Source organism: Ascidia mentula, chromosome 8, assembly GCF_947561715.1.
Source record: "Ascidia mentula chromosome 8, kaAscMent1.1, whole genome shotgun sequence".
In the NCBI taxonomy this organism is placed as follows: domain Eukaryota; kingdom Metazoa; phylum Chordata; class Ascidiacea; order Phlebobranchia; family Ascidiidae; genus Ascidia; species Ascidia mentula.
Window position 1 is genome coordinate 3,046,087 of NC_138573.1, and position 14,982 is coordinate 3,061,068.

Here is a 14,982-nt window from a genome sequence, read left to right on the forward strand (position 1 = left end):
TGAATTTAAAACAAACACCTATATAAATTCAATTTTCGCAAGACGGCATTACAAACAAAAACTTTCGAATTTATGTATTTCGCGTTTCGAAGAAAGTTGGGGTCCAAGTGTCAGGTTGGGTAAAAAATATACGTAAATTTTACACCTTTTGCAGAGTCCAATCACATTCGTTCATGGTTGATGTACCTGAAGAATGTAACTTGACGTCATCAAACAATGAATATGACATGAAATTGTAAAAAATTAATAAAAAGAGCCATCATAGGCCCACTGTCCTTATACACTTGTCCATTACCCATGTCCAAATGAGCATAAAGACAACACCACAACAGAATTCACAAAGAACCAAAACGAAGAGGCTTTTTTTCTACGTCACTTACCACGCGTCCTCAACAAACAACAGTCATATGTATTACGTCACAATGTGAGCCTTGAGTTTTCTGGGGAATTCCCCGTGATGCTGAAATATATTTCGCCCACTCGGCTACACCTCAACACCCAGCAGTCCAGCAGGTACAGGGTACCAGTCAATATGCGGTTGAAACCATCTGAGATACGTTTTACGCAGAGCAGTATTTACTACGAAATGTGGGGTCATAAAGATGTAAATATGGCTGTTGATGACATTGCAGCAGGTCGAAAAACCGTGAACAGTTTCAATCAAATCAAGGTCGTTCAACGCGATGGGAAATATTACAGCCTGGACAACCGACGACTTTACGTATTTCGGGTGTTGGAGAAAATGAGAAAACTGTTCGCAATTGAAGTAGATTACCCTAATGCTTGGGAAAGCAGCAAGTTTACTACCCAAAATGACGGGTACTCGATCACCATGAGAGGTGGGTACGTTCGCGATCACACGTTCGAGAATTTGAGGCCTCCAACACCACCACCACCGTCACCATCACCACCACCCAAGTATGACTATGTGGGATTAGATAGCACAACTTTATGATTGCTTTTAACTGTTTGTTGTTAGCTTCAGTATGGAATAGTTTTTTGAATAATATATTATTCAACTATAGTTGAATATTCAGTGCAACAAATCAACCGTGGTGAAAAGGTGCTTAAAATGTATTTTGAAAGAATAAAAATATTTTTGTGAAAGTGAGTTTAATTGCTATTACGCACAAATGAGCGTGTTTTACAGGGTATAATGACAATTGGTTGAAAATCATTGACGAAATACTTACATAAGTCTCTGTATTAAACATTTGCAACTACAACGTGACGTCATTGACTACGCAATCACAATTGGAACGTGTGGTTTGCTAATAGCTAACATTGTGCATTGACAGAGAGGAGCAGTCAGAATCAGAAGGAGACTCTGACCTTGACGAGGATATCAAGGTGACCGCACAGAATGTCTTGGATAAGATCTTGCACGATATTTCGGAGGAGAAAATAAATATTCCCAACCCAAACACTGCATCAAGTGATAACAACACCCCAGGTGAAGAGAAAGATACTTCTCGTGGAAGCTCCGTAAAAGATGATGAAGAGATTAATGAAGGTTTGCTGGAAAATAGAATTACAGATGAAAATTGGAATGCATTTGATGACGAGGAAGATGGGGACGGAATGAGTTTTGAACAAGATGGAAAAAGCATTCTTCTGGTTACGGATGAAAAGCAGAAAAAAGAAGACTGTAGTGCGAGAAGTTTGGTAACTTTGCAAAATATAGAAGAAACAGAGACATCAGAACACAAGGAATTTGACAGCCCAGAGGCTACTTGCCACATCTCACAAACCAACCGTGTGAAGAATGAAAGTCTTGACGGCACAAAGAAAAACGTAGAAGAAGCGATCCAAGATATTCCACAACATTCCTTCAACAAAGAAGAAACTGGTGACATTGAATTCTCGTTTTCACCTCCTGCAAAAAGACGAAGGATTGATAAAACATTGTAGTTCACACTTTCATAGTTTTGTAATTTTTGCACTTAGAAAGATACTTTCAACAACATTATATGCATTTTGATTTTATCCATTGTTGACAGTATTATAGCAACACCGCAATTATTAAATGTTTTGCTCTGAAGTTTGCGTTTCAAAGTAATATCAAGCATGCAACAGCTTCAGTTTATCAACAGCTTCAGAGCATACTGCAGGGTAAGCTATAAAAAAGAGACTGAGCCGAAAGGACGCGAAATGAAACAACTTACACTTTTTAATAGCTTCGTAATATGTACAATGCTATAACTTTGGAAAAAGAGGACAGGAACTAAAATGCGCGTACTCGGTCGGTTGCACTTCGTTTGTTATGGATTGGAAACTCGTGTGGGTGAAGAACGCGCAGTTGTAAGGTTCCCTGTATGCTGTACAGTTTCAGGGGCAAACAACCGTGAAAAGAGCTGGAATTTCTCATTCTGTGTGTTGTCTGATTGGGGGTTGTCAATACTCGCCAGCTCGGTGTTGTGATTACCCACTGTTAACAGAGCAATGATTTTTTGGCTTGGAAAGTGGTAAAAAATATACCAAAACACACAAAACAGATTTTTGCAACCAATACTGCAAAAGTCCACATTCGATGCCGTTGTATAACTACTTGGTTGACCGGAATTCCAGTGATAAGCCACGATAAAGCTTGTAATGATATTGTTTTCCGTAAAATGTAACAATACAAACTTGCTTTAAGTGTGCACGTTATTTATCAAACAGTGCCACACATTTCGTATGAAAGTTAATCCACACCAAAAATTACAAAAACGTAGACATTATATCCATTTGTAATGATCGTGTTCAATCAACACTCTTATGTTGTCAAAATGAAAATACACCACAAAAACTTCACCATCTTGTGATACAATGCACGCGTTAAGTCACAAATTATGACGAAACAAAGACATAATAATCACGGCTGGATATGTTGGATGGATCAAGGCAGAGGTTGGACAAAAAATTATTGCGCTGTAAGTTAAAAAACAAACTGTTTAGCATAGAAACAGAGGTGTAGTTTTCAGATAAAGCGTTACCTGGTAATATAACTCTTTGAAATGGTTTGAAAATTGAGGTAAAAGTGAAATGGTGCATATGTTAGAAAGTTATGTATAGCTTTGAAATGCAGGGGAACACCTTACAGTTTAGTTGGTTGTGCCAATCTAAAACTGCCTTTGTGCCGATACCTTATCACTTTTACATCAATTCATAGTTCTGCATGAAGCATAAAACAACACGCATGAACCAGCATGCGGTTGGAACTGAAGCCTTCGCAAATTCGATTCACCCAGGACGATATTTCAAACAGATTTTCCGATGGCCGCCATCTTTATGACATGATAGTGGATTATACTCTGGGCAGAGATTTTTTGTGGGAGGATTTCGATGACATGGATGTGGCAAAACGAGACGACAAGTTCTATAGCTTTAGCAACAGACGACTTTACGTGTTTCGAGTTTTGGAGAAGATTGGTGTTGTGGACTTCGTGCAGGTTAATCTGCAACGCGAATGGCTGAATCACCAGTTCACCACCAAAAATGATGGCTTTTCGATCGTCTTAAGGCGCGGTGTCACTGTTGATCACACCTTCGAAAGCCTTCGGCCAACGAGAAAGTAAGTTTGCGTATACGTCACCAAAGGTTGCTGATTTTGCAAAAATGTAATTGCTACAGCGAGATAGTCTCTTAATTTGTAAATACTTTAGAAACTGTAAACCCTTCTGTAGGCTAATGTGGACAAAATACACAAGTTTGTAAAAGAAAAAAAAATGTTTCACCGCATTTGCAGGCAATCAAGGCATACCCATGATACGCCCTTATAGGCTGAAACAGTATGCACTACGTTTTTTACAAAATGCTTTTAATGTGGACGTATTCTGTTCGAGAAGTTTTATTACATATGCCCTTTTGTTTCTTCTTCACAAACGAACGGACAACACAAAAGAAAGGATCAATTTCAGCCTGTGAAATTCAATGCGTTGCCGGGCAATTATGGCGTAAAAAACTCAACAACTTGCAAAGCAAAATCGGGAGTGAAAGACAGTGAAGGGGAAAGGATGGCAGCCACTTTCAACTCTGTGCGGCCTTTACCAATGAAAACACAAGGTGGTAGACATCCCGATGATAATGTGAATGATAAGAATATTGGTGGGGAAAGTTATCCGGCCATTAAAAAACTTGAAGCGTTGACAAGGCCAACGTTTGATTTAGGAGCTGGAAAGCAAACACCTACAAAGGAAATAAATTATGGGACGTTTTCGCAAGACTTCAAATCAAGAAATAGCTACGATGTGGTCGAATTGAAACGGAAAGAACATGAGGTTGCGGTTTTACCAAATGCTCCCGCTGAACAGATTGACCTGATACTGACCAACAAAAGGAGTCGCAACAATTCAGAATGTCCCTCAGCAACCCAAACCTCTACAGAGTGTGTGCCGTCGCAACAGCAAGACGTGTACCCTGAAATGTTGAATACTACAAAACACCACGATATTATGCTAAATACGAAAGCAAAATCTTACCAAGTACCAAAAATCACGCAATTTTCGCTTCCCTGCGGAATGTGCCAACATCCGGAACTTGACAATTTCAGTTGGTCGTTCTACAAAACTATGGGCAATAAGCCAAGACTTGCCAGCAATAGTTTAGGGGTCGTGGGAAGCAGGCTTTGTGTGGAGAAGGGAAAGGGTGCTATTCGGTGTGATATAAAACGCAAAAGCATGCCGGAGTTGGCCGATGGGGCGATTTGGAGACCAAAGAAAGCAGTAAGAGTTGTGAAAATCAAAGTAGTGCCGGCAAAGGAACGAAGAGTAAGCATTTAAACATGATCGGAAACATTGAATTGTCAATTAAATTCGATATAGTGTGCTAATTTCATTCTCTCTTAATCGTGTTGTTTGTTTCGATTCTTGTTTGTGGATTGTTTTTAAAATAAAAAGTCCCAGTAGGACCTATCCAAAAGAAAGATATGTAAATGCAAAGACACTGATTTCCTCATTATCAACAGCGTTTGGGAAAGTTAACAAGATTTAAGTTACCAATTTCTTATCCCCAAACCGATTAGTATATTCGACCAAAACAGGGCTACTGTTGTGTGTGAAGGCTATTTGGGTCCTAATTCTATTTGAATAAGGTATCAACATAGTTGTCCAAATTCGATGAAAATAAGAAAATTAAAATTATGAAACCTTGCTGATTTATATTGCCTTATTCCCGTATCCTTGCATTCTGGCCAAGGCCGTGATTTCAAAGGCATTCTTTTTGCAGAAGTTTGTCGCTTGTTGGACATCAACAAAACACGACCGACCCCTTATCATGCGCAATTATCAGGCCTTGTAGAAAAATTCAATCGAACTTTATTGTAAATGCTTTCGTCTTATGTAAACCATAACCAAATGATTGGGATATTCAGCTTCCTTTCGTAACGATGGCATACAGATCATCAGTCCACGAGTCAACCAAATACACCCTGTAGCGTTTCTGCTCTAGATTTAACTAAACTGCCTGAAACACAGGCACACGTCAGACTCCAGATCGTGTAAATCCAATGAATAGAAAACAAACAGTTACCAACACAGTCGCATGGTGGCACTCATGGGCTAAACGTTTGTGTGTCCGTAGGGGCGCAGTGGAAAAAAGTTGCGCAAGCAGTGTTTGAGAGCAGTTATCGGCTACACTAGCTGTGTTAAACGTTAGGGTAGTCAAGCTATAGCTTACATTGTGTCTCAACAGGTAACTTTGTTAAACGTTAGGGTTGTCACGCTGTAGCTTACATTGTGTCTCAACGGGTAACTTTGTCAAATGTTATGGTAGTCTTGTTATAGCTTACATTGTGCCCCAATAGGAAACTTTGTCAAACGTTAGGGTAGTCAAGCTATAGTTTTCACTGTATTCCAATAGGTAACTTTGTCAAACGTTAGGGCAGTCAACCTATAGTTTGCACTGTATTCCAACAGGAAACTTTGTCAAACGTTAGGGTAGTCCTGTTATGGCTTACATTGTGTCCCAACAGGTTACTTTGTCAAACGTTAGGGTAGTCGCGCAATAGCTTACATTGTGTCCCAACAGGTAACTTTGTCAAACGTTAGGGTAGTCCTGTTATAGCTTACATTGTGTCCCCCTATATAGTCACATTTTTGTCTCCCTGCAAGGATAATATTTTCAATAAATTGTTACTACTCAAGTTAACAACACTAACGCCATTCGCAGAAATATTTCTTATCACCACACGACTGCACAGTTACAACTTCAAAAAAACCGAAATCCGTCGGGCCGAGTATACTCCGCCTCAACTCGGTCAGGCAACCCCTTCTAGACCGCCCGACCGATCGCCAGTTCAGGCGCAGTCAAGCGCCTCGTTTTATTACGTCACTTCCGTTTTTCGGCCTTCGGGCCGAGTACTGCGCCTGAAAAGTGGCCATGGAAACGTAGTAATTGTGTCTCAACAGGTTACTTTGTCAAACGTTAGGGTAGTCAACCTATAGTTTGCACTGTATTCCAACAGGAAACTTTGTCAAACGTTAGGGTAGTCGCGCTATAGCTTACATTGTGTCTCAACAGGTAACTTTGTTAAACGTTAGGGTTGTCCTGTTATAGCTTACATTGTGTCCCAACAGGTAACTTTGTCAAACGTTAGGGTAGTTGCGCAATAGCTTACATTGTGTCTCAACAGGTAACTTTGTCAAATGTTAGGGTAGTCAAGCTATAGTTTTCACTGTATTCCAATAGGTAACTTTGTCAAACGTTAGGGTAGTCAACCTATAGTTTGCACTGTATTCCAACAGGAAACTTTGTCAAACGTTAGGGTAGTCGCGCAATAGCTTACATTGTGTCCCAACAGGAAACTTTGTCAAACGTTAGGGTAGTCAAGCTATAGTTTTCACTGTATTCCAACAGGAAACTTTGTCAAACGTTAGGGTAGTCCTGTTATAGCTTACACTGTGTCCCAACAGGTAACTTTGTCAAACGTTAGGGTAGTCGCGCAATAGCTTACATTGTGTCCCAACAGGTAACTTTGTCAAACGTTAGGGTAGTCCTGTTATAGCTTACATTGTGTCCCCCTATATAGTCACATTTTTGTCTCCCTGCAAGGATAATATTTTCAACAAATTGTTAATTTCTTGTCACCACACGACTGCACAGTTACAACTTCAAAAAAACCGAAATCCGTCGGGCCGAGTATACTCCGCCTCAACTCGGTCAGGCAACCCCTTCTAGACCGCCCGACCGATCGCCAGTTCAGGCGCAGTCAAGCGCCTCGTTTTATTACGTCACTTCCGTTTTTCGGCCTTCGGGCCGAGTACTGCGCCTGAAAAGTGGCCATGGAAACGTAGTAATTGTGTCTCAACAGGTAACTTTGTCAAACGTTAGGGTAGTCCTGTTATAGCTTACATTGTGTGCCAACAGGAAACTTTGTCAAACGTTAGGGTAGTCGCGCTATAGTTTTCACTGGATTCCAACAGGAAACTTTGTCAAACGTTAGGGTGGTCCTGATATAGCTTACATTGTGTCCCAACAGGTTACTTTGTCAAACGTTAGGGTATTCAAGCTATAGTTTTCACTGTATTCCAACAGGAAACTTTGTCAAACGTTAGGGTGGTCCTGATATAGCTTACATTGTGTCCCAACAGGTAACTTTGTCAAACGTTAGGGTAGTTGCGCTACATAGCTTACATTGTGTCCCAACAGGCAACTTTGTCCAACGTTAGGGTAGTCGCGCTATACCTTACATGTCCCAACGGGTAACTTTGTCAAACTTTATGGTAGCCCTGTTATAGCTTACATTGTGTCCCAACAGGTAACTTTGTCAAACGTTAGGGTTATCACGCTATAGCTTGCATTGTGTCCCAACAGGAAACTTTGTCAAACGTTAGGGTAGTCGCGCAATAGCTTACATTGTGTCCCAACAGGTAACTTTGTCAAACGTTAGGGTTGTCACGCTATAGCTTACATTGTGTCTCAACAGGTAACTTTGTCAAACGTTAGGGTTGTCACGCTATAGCTTACATTGTGTCTCAACAAGTAACTTTGTCAAACGTTAGGGTAGTCGCGCTATAGCTTACATTGTGTCCCAACAGGAAACTTTGTCAAACGTTAGGGTAGTCGCGCTATAGCTTACATTGTGTCCCAACAGGTAACTTTGTCAAACGTTAGGGTAGTCGCGCAATAGCTTACATTGTGTCTCAACAGGAAACTTTGTCAAACGTTAAGGTAGTCGCGCTATAGATTACATTGTGTCTCAACAGGTAACTTTGTTAAACGTTAGGGTAGTCGCGCTATAGATTACATTGTGTCCCAACATTTAACTTTGTCAAACGTTAGGGTAGTCCTGTTATAGCTTACATTGTGTCCCCCTATATAGTCACATTTTTGTCTCCCTGCAAGGATAATATTTTCAATAAATTGTTACTACTCAAGTTAACAACACTAACGCCATTCGTAGAACTATTTCTTATCACCACACGACTGCACAGTTACAACTTCAAAAAAACCGAAATCCGTCGGGCCGAGTATACTTCGCCTCAACTCGGTCAGGCAACCCCTTCTAGACCGCCCGACCGATCGCCAGTTCAGGCGCAGTCAAGCGCCTCGTTTTACTACGTCACTTCCGTTTTTCGGCCTTCGGGCCGAATACTGCGCCTGAAAAGTGGCCATGGAAACGTAGTAATTGTGTCTCAACAGGTAACTTTGTCAAACGTTAGGGTAGTCGCGCAATAGCTTACATTGTGTCTCAACAGGAAACTTTGTCAAATGTTAGGGTAGTCAAGCTATAGTTTTCACTGTATTCCAATAGGTAACTTTGTCAAACGTTAGGGTAGTCAACCTATAGTTTGCACTGTATTCCAACAGGAAACTTTGTCAAACGTTAGGGTAGTCGCGCAATAGCTTACATTGTGTCCCAACAGGAAACTTTGTCAAACGTTAGGGTAGTCAAGTTATAGTTTTCACTGTATTCCAACAGGAAACTTTGTCAAACGTCAGGGTAGTCGCGCAATAGCTTACATTGTGTCTCAACAGGTAACTTTGTCAAATGTTAGGGTAGTCAAGCTATAGTTTTCACTGTATTCCAAAAGGTAACTTTGTCAAACGTTAGGGTAGTCAACCTATAGTTTGCACTGTATTCCAACAGGAAAGTTTGCCAAACGTTAGGGTAGTCCTGTTATAGCTTACATTGTGTCCCTACAGGAAACTTTGTCAAACGTTAGGATAGTCCTGTTATAGCTTACATTGTGTCCCAACAGGTAACTTTGTCAAACGTTAGGGTAGTCCTGTTATAGCTTACATTGTGTCCCAACAGGTAACTTTGTCAAACGTTAGGGTAGTCCTGTTATAGCTTACATTGTGTCCCAACAGGAAACTTTGTCAAACGTTAGGATAGTCCTGTTATAGCTTACATTGTGTCCCAACAGGTAACTTTGTCAAACGTTAGGGTAGTCCTGTTATAGCTTACATTGTGTGCCAACAGGAAACTTTGTCAAACGTTAGGGTAGTCGCGCTATAGTTTTCACTGTATTCCAACAGGAAACTTTGTCAAACGTTAGGGTGGTCCTGATATAGCTTACATTGTGTCCCAACAGGTTACTTTGTCAAACGTTAGGGTAGTCAACCTATAGTTTGCACTGTATTCCAACAGGAAACTTTGTCAAACGTTAGGGTAGTCGCGCTATAGCTTACATTGTGTCTCAACAGGTAACTTTGTTAAACGTTAGGGTTGTCCTGTTATAGCTTACATTGTGTCCCAACAGGTAACTTTGTCAAACGTTAGGGTAGTCCTGTTATAGCTTACATTGTGTCCCAACAGGAAACTTTGTCAAACGTTAGGATAGTCCTGTTATAGCTTACATTGTGTCCCAACAGGTAACTTTGTCAAACGTTAGGGTAGTCCTGTTATAGCTTACATTGTGTGCCAACAGGAAACTTTGTCAAACGTTAGGGTAGTCGCGCTATAGTTTTCACTGTATTCCAACAGGAAACTTTGTCAAACGTTAGGGTGGTCCTGATATAGCTTACATTGTGTCCCAGCAGGTTACTTTGTCAAACGTTAGGGTAGTCAACCTATAGTTTGCACTGTATTCCAACAGGAAACTTTGTCAAACGTTAGGGTAGTCGCGCAATAGCTTACATTGTGTCCCAACAGGAAACTTTGTCAAACGTTAGGGTATTCAAGCTATAGTTTTCACTGTATTCCAACAGGAAACTTTGTCAAACGTTAGGGTGGTCCTGATATAGCTTACATTGTGTCCCAACAGGTAACTTTGTCAAACGTTAGGGTAGTTGCGCTATATAGCTTACATTGTGTCCCAACAGGTAACTTTGTCCAACGTTAGGGTGGTCGCGCTATACCTTACATGTCCCAACGGGTAACTTTGTCAAACTTTATGGTAGCCCTGTTATAGCTTACATTGTGTCCCAACAGGTAACTTTGTCAAACGTTAGGGTTATCACGCTATAGCTTGCGTTGTGTCCCAACAGGAAACTTTGTCAAACGTTAGGGTAGTCGCGCTATAGCTTACATTGTGTCTCAACAGGTAACTTTGTCAAACGTTAGGGTTGTCACGCTATAGCTTACATTGTGTCCCAACAGGTAACTTTGTCAAACGTTAGGGTAGTCGCGCAATAGCTTACATTGTGTCTCAACAGGAAACTTTGTCAAACGTTGAGGTAGTCGCGCTATAGATTACATTGTGTCTCAACAGGTAACTTTGTTAAACGTTAGGGTAGTCGCGCAATAGCTTACATTGTGTCCCAACAGGAAACTTTGTCAAACGTTAGGGTATTCAAGCTATAGTTTTCACTGTATTCCAACAGGAAACTTTGTCAAACGTTAGGGTGGTCCTGATATAGCTTACATTGTGTCCCAACAGGTAACTTTGTCAAACGTTAGGGTAGTTGCGCTATATAGCTTACATTGTGTCCCAACAGGTAACTTTGTCCAACGTTAGGGTGGTCGCGCTATACCTTACATGTCCCAACGGGTAACTTTGTCAAACTTTATGGTAGCCCTGTTATAGCTTACATTGTGTCCCAACAGGTAACTTTGTCAAACGTTAGGGTTATCACGCTATAGCTTGCGTTGTGTCCCAACAGGAAACTTTGTCAAACGTTAGGGTAGTCGCGCTATAGCTTACATTGTGTCTCAACAGGTAACTTTGTCAAACGTTAGGGTTGTCACGCTATAGCTTACATTGTGTCCCAACAGGTAACTTTGTCAAACGTTAGGGTAGTCGCGCAATAGCTTACATTGTGTCTCAACAGGAAACTTTGTCAAACGTTAAGGTAGTCGCGCAATAGCTTACATTGTGTCTTAACAGGTAACTTTGTCAAACGTTAGGGTTGTCACGCTATAGCTTACATTGTGTCCCAACAGGAAACTTTGTCAAACGTTGGAGTAGTCGCGCTATAGATTACATTGTGTCTCAACAGGTAACTTTGTCAAACGTTAGGGTAGTCGCGCAATAGCTTACATTGTGTCTCAACAGGTAACTTTGTCAAACGTTAGGGTTGTCACGCTATAGCTTACATTGTGTCCCAACAGGAAACTTTGTCAAACGTTAGGGTAGTCGCGCTATAGATTACATTGTGTCCCAACATTTAACTTTGTCAAACGTTAGGGTAGTCGCGCAATAGCTTACATTGTGTCTCAACAGGTAACTTTGTGAAACGTTTGGGTTATCACGCTATAGCTTACATTGTGTCCCAACAGGAAACTTTGTCAAACGTTGGAGTAGTCGCGCTATAGCTTACATTGTGTCTCAACAGGTAAGTGTGTTAAACGTTAGGGTTGTCACGCTATAGCTTACATTGTGTCCCAACAGGAAACTTTGTCAAACGTTAGGGTAGTCGCGCTATAGATTGCATTGTGTCCCAACATTTAACTATGTCAAACGTTAGGGTAGTCGCGCAATAGCTTACATTGTGTCTCAACAGGTAACTTTGTCAGACGTTAGGGTTGTCACGCTATAGCTTACATTGTGTCCCAACAGGAAACTTTGTCAAACGTTAGGGTAGTCGCGCTATAGATTACATTGTGTCCCAACATTTAACTTTGTCAAACGTTAGGGTAGTCGCGCAATAGCTTACATTGTGTCTCAACAGGTAACTTTGTCAAACGTTTGGGTTATCACGCTATAGCTTACATTGTGTCTCAACAGGTAACTTTGTCAAACGTTTGGGTTATCACGCTATAGCTTACATTGTGTCCCAACAGGAAACTTTGTCAAACGTTGGAGTAGTCGCGCTGTAGATTACATTGTGTCTCAACAGGTAACTGTGTTAAACGTTAGGGTAGTCGCGCTATAGATTACATTGTGTCTCAACAGGTAACTTTGTTAAACGTTAGGGTAGTCGCGCTATAGATTACATTGTGTCCCAACATTTAACTTTGTCAAACGTTAGGGTAGTCCTGTTCTAGCTTACATTGTGTTGACTTCGCTCAGCCACAGTTATAACCCGTTTGGGGTGTTAGAGTTGCCGTGCTAATTTATTGCTAAACGAGGCGTTTTTGTTGCGCTGTTTCTGTGCACAGACAATTTTATAGAGGTCGAAGCAGTTATCGTTGGCAATCGCATGAAAAACTTTTATTATTTCACAGTTTAATATTAGGGGCTGCTCGAAATCAGTAATCCGGTCTTCGCTGCAGATAAAACAATAAGTACCATAACTGAACAACACAAACATGGCCAACGCCAACAATGAAGAAAAAATGGTACTTAACCCATCAACGATTCGTTTCACACAAAATACCATCAGTGAAAGGTTTGGTGGAAACTATGGGAAGGTGCACGATTTAATCGATGATTTAGCAAATTTGGACGAAACGAAACGGCAAGAGAAGGTTCAGTCCATCGACAAAATTGAAGTGATAAAAGACGAAAAGAAATACTACAGCTTGAACAATAGGCGACTGTATGTGTATCGAGTGTTGGAGTGTGATGGGAAGCTAAATAAGATTGAAGTGAAAAAATCACGCACAACCATGAAGGACCTTAAAAGAAAGCGAAAGTTTACGGCCCAAAAAGACCACGGGGAATCTATTAAATTTTCCAACAATAATGCAAAAACAAAGCGGCATGATTTCAAAAAGTAAGTTATTTGCAATGAAATGATCAGACATGTGATTTATCATTCCTTTGGCGTTGAACCCTATAACTTATTGATAAAATTATATTTTTTAAATTATTACCCGGGCAAAAAAAACTCTAATTTTGCCAAAATATGCTCAACAATATCACATTATTTTGGGGCAAATTTGACATGAAATTATCAGCAACCAAGTGATAAATTAACGAACAATCCTTGTTCTTATACATTATGATCAACTATAAAAACGTATATAATTTTAAAAATAGTCAGCATTTGCTTAATCCATTGTATACGAGATAAGTTATAAGCAAAAGGAACATTAAATTGTGAAAAGCACTATTTTTTTAGACCAAGGGTGTATAAGACAAAGAATTGAACATTTTACCGTCGCACAGGCCTGAATATATGCAAGTAACCAAAGTCGAACAAAAACTTTTTAATCTATGACATTAATGACCTTCAAATCTATTTTTTGCCCCAAAGCATAAATACGAATTGATGTGAATTTTTACCTTATTTTACGTGATATGTGTGCGTTTCAAAAGCACCTTGTAAAAAAATATGACTTCCTTGACAAAAAATGCCCTAATCACTAGGTCATAAAAAATCACCCCACTCATTACTTAAAAATTAAATTTTTGTTCCATGAACCCAGAAGCCCTGTTTGTAATACAAATATAAGCTTAAGGAGATTTGGTTTGATCAAATAAACAAGTTCAAAAGGTCATTAAAGCAAAACCAGTTTCGAACTAAGATACAGGAATTAAACGTACTGTTTTCGCATATTTTAGGCAAGACATGCCAGAAGAAAATCCGGCGAAAACAAGCGAATCACAGAGTTTCAGTGATGAATCAAGCATAGAATCAATTCACAATTCCACCCCTGAAGAAGAATCAAGCGAGGAACCCATTAACATTAGCAACCAATCTAAAAAAAAGCAAAAAAGGAGAAAAGAGAAAAAAACAAAAATGCGCCAGAAGCACAAAATGATCCTAAGGAGCCAAAGTCAATCTTTTTGATTATTTGTCAGCAAGAAAAATGGATTAAGTCTTCATCTTAACACACGTAGACAGATTAGTGTAGTATAATGTGGGTTCTGTGAATTATGTACATAAAATAAGTGTTTGAAAATATTTTTGGCTATCAAACATGGGTTGTGACGTCTCTCTATATAAAAATCAACTCACCTTCACTTGGCACGCAAAGTCACTGATGCACATAAACAATATAGACTTGATTCATAAAATAACATGGGTACCGATCAAACCACAAGGGTTACCAAGTCAGGCGCCCATGTGAAGGTCATTTCCTCATGGAGAATCACCGCCTGCCGTAAGATCGCAGCCGGGAAGTGATGGGTTGCGACAAGCTGCATATTACGTTATTGGTGGCTACCCGGCGGTTCTGGCCAAATTTATCGAAACACTATCGCCAACTTGGTTCAATGAATGTTTCCTTTGATCCTGTAAGGTTTGAACCTCACCAGCAAACCGTCCTAATCGACAGATTTAATCGTCCCGAGAACTGCCAAAATTGTAAGGTAATCGGAATCAGCTGCAGGTTGATGTTGCATCATTGTACATCTCGCTGACGATCAATAACACGTGTTAATGTAGTACACAGGGAGAGCAGCACTGCTAAGTCTGAAACATAACGGATCCTAAATCAGACATATTTGAATCACATGGTAACCATTAGATGAAATACCGCTTTTAGACTCTATGGAGTAATCGTTGCGGCAAAGTTTATCACGTCCTTATTGTAATATAGGTTCTTAACTATTGGGGTCCGTGAATGTTTTGTCGCGAAATTCTAGAACTGAAGCGAAAATTACCAACGAAATTGGGTGTCAGCTTTCGAGCAACATTAAAACGAACATGCCTGTTTACCCAACATGTTAAAAGAGACTTTATTGGAAGGCGTCCGTGGTGGGCCAAAAGTTCAGCAAAACAAGACGTTGA

At 40.2% G+C, this 14,982-nt stretch overlaps 2 protein-coding genes across 2 annotated transcripts; both read left to right on the top strand.

Annotated features, from left to right (window-relative positions):
- The first annotated feature begins 363 nt into the window (after nucleotides 1-363).
- LOC145911592 (uncharacterized) lies at nucleotides 364-2,036 on the top strand. The gene is made up of 2 exons (XM_082998988.1): nucleotides 364-918; nucleotides 1,299-2,036. Exons 1-2 carry the CDS (start codon nucleotides 458-460, stop codon nucleotides 1,909-1,911), a joined length of 1,074 nt encoding a protein of 357 aa, XP_082855114.1. The 5' UTR covers nucleotides 364-457; the 3' UTR covers nucleotides 1,912-2,036.
- Nucleotides 2,037-12,533: 10,497 nt separating this feature from the next.
- Nucleotides 12,534-14,045, top strand: LOC145910386 (uncharacterized). Its single transcript, XM_082997489.1, has 2 exons — nucleotides 12,534-13,020; nucleotides 13,812-14,045. Exons 1-2 carry the CDS (start codon nucleotides 12,614-12,616, stop codon nucleotides 14,038-14,040), a joined length of 636 nt encoding a protein of 211 aa, XP_082853615.1. The 5' UTR covers nucleotides 12,534-12,613; the 3' UTR covers nucleotides 14,041-14,045.
- The last annotated feature ends 937 nt before the right edge of the window (nucleotides 14,046-14,982 follow it).

Bases quoted from the DNA above. Each gene is read 5' to 3' on its own strand.
- LOC145910386 (XM_082997489.1), top strand. From the start codon at position 12,614: ATGGCCAACGCCAACAATGAAGAAAAAATGGTACTTAACCCATCAACG. The intron at 13,021-13,811 runs GTAAGTTATTTG...CGCATATTTTAG, and splicing joins AAGCGGCATGATTTCAAAAA to GCAAGACATGCCAGAAGAAA.
- LOC145911592 (XM_082998988.1), top strand. From the start codon at position 458: ATGCTGAAATATATTTCGCCCACTCGGCTACACCTCAACACCCAGCAG. The intron at 919-1,298 runs GTATGACTATGT...GTGCATTGACAG, and splicing joins TCACCATCACCACCACCCAA to AGAGGAGCAGTCAGAATCAG.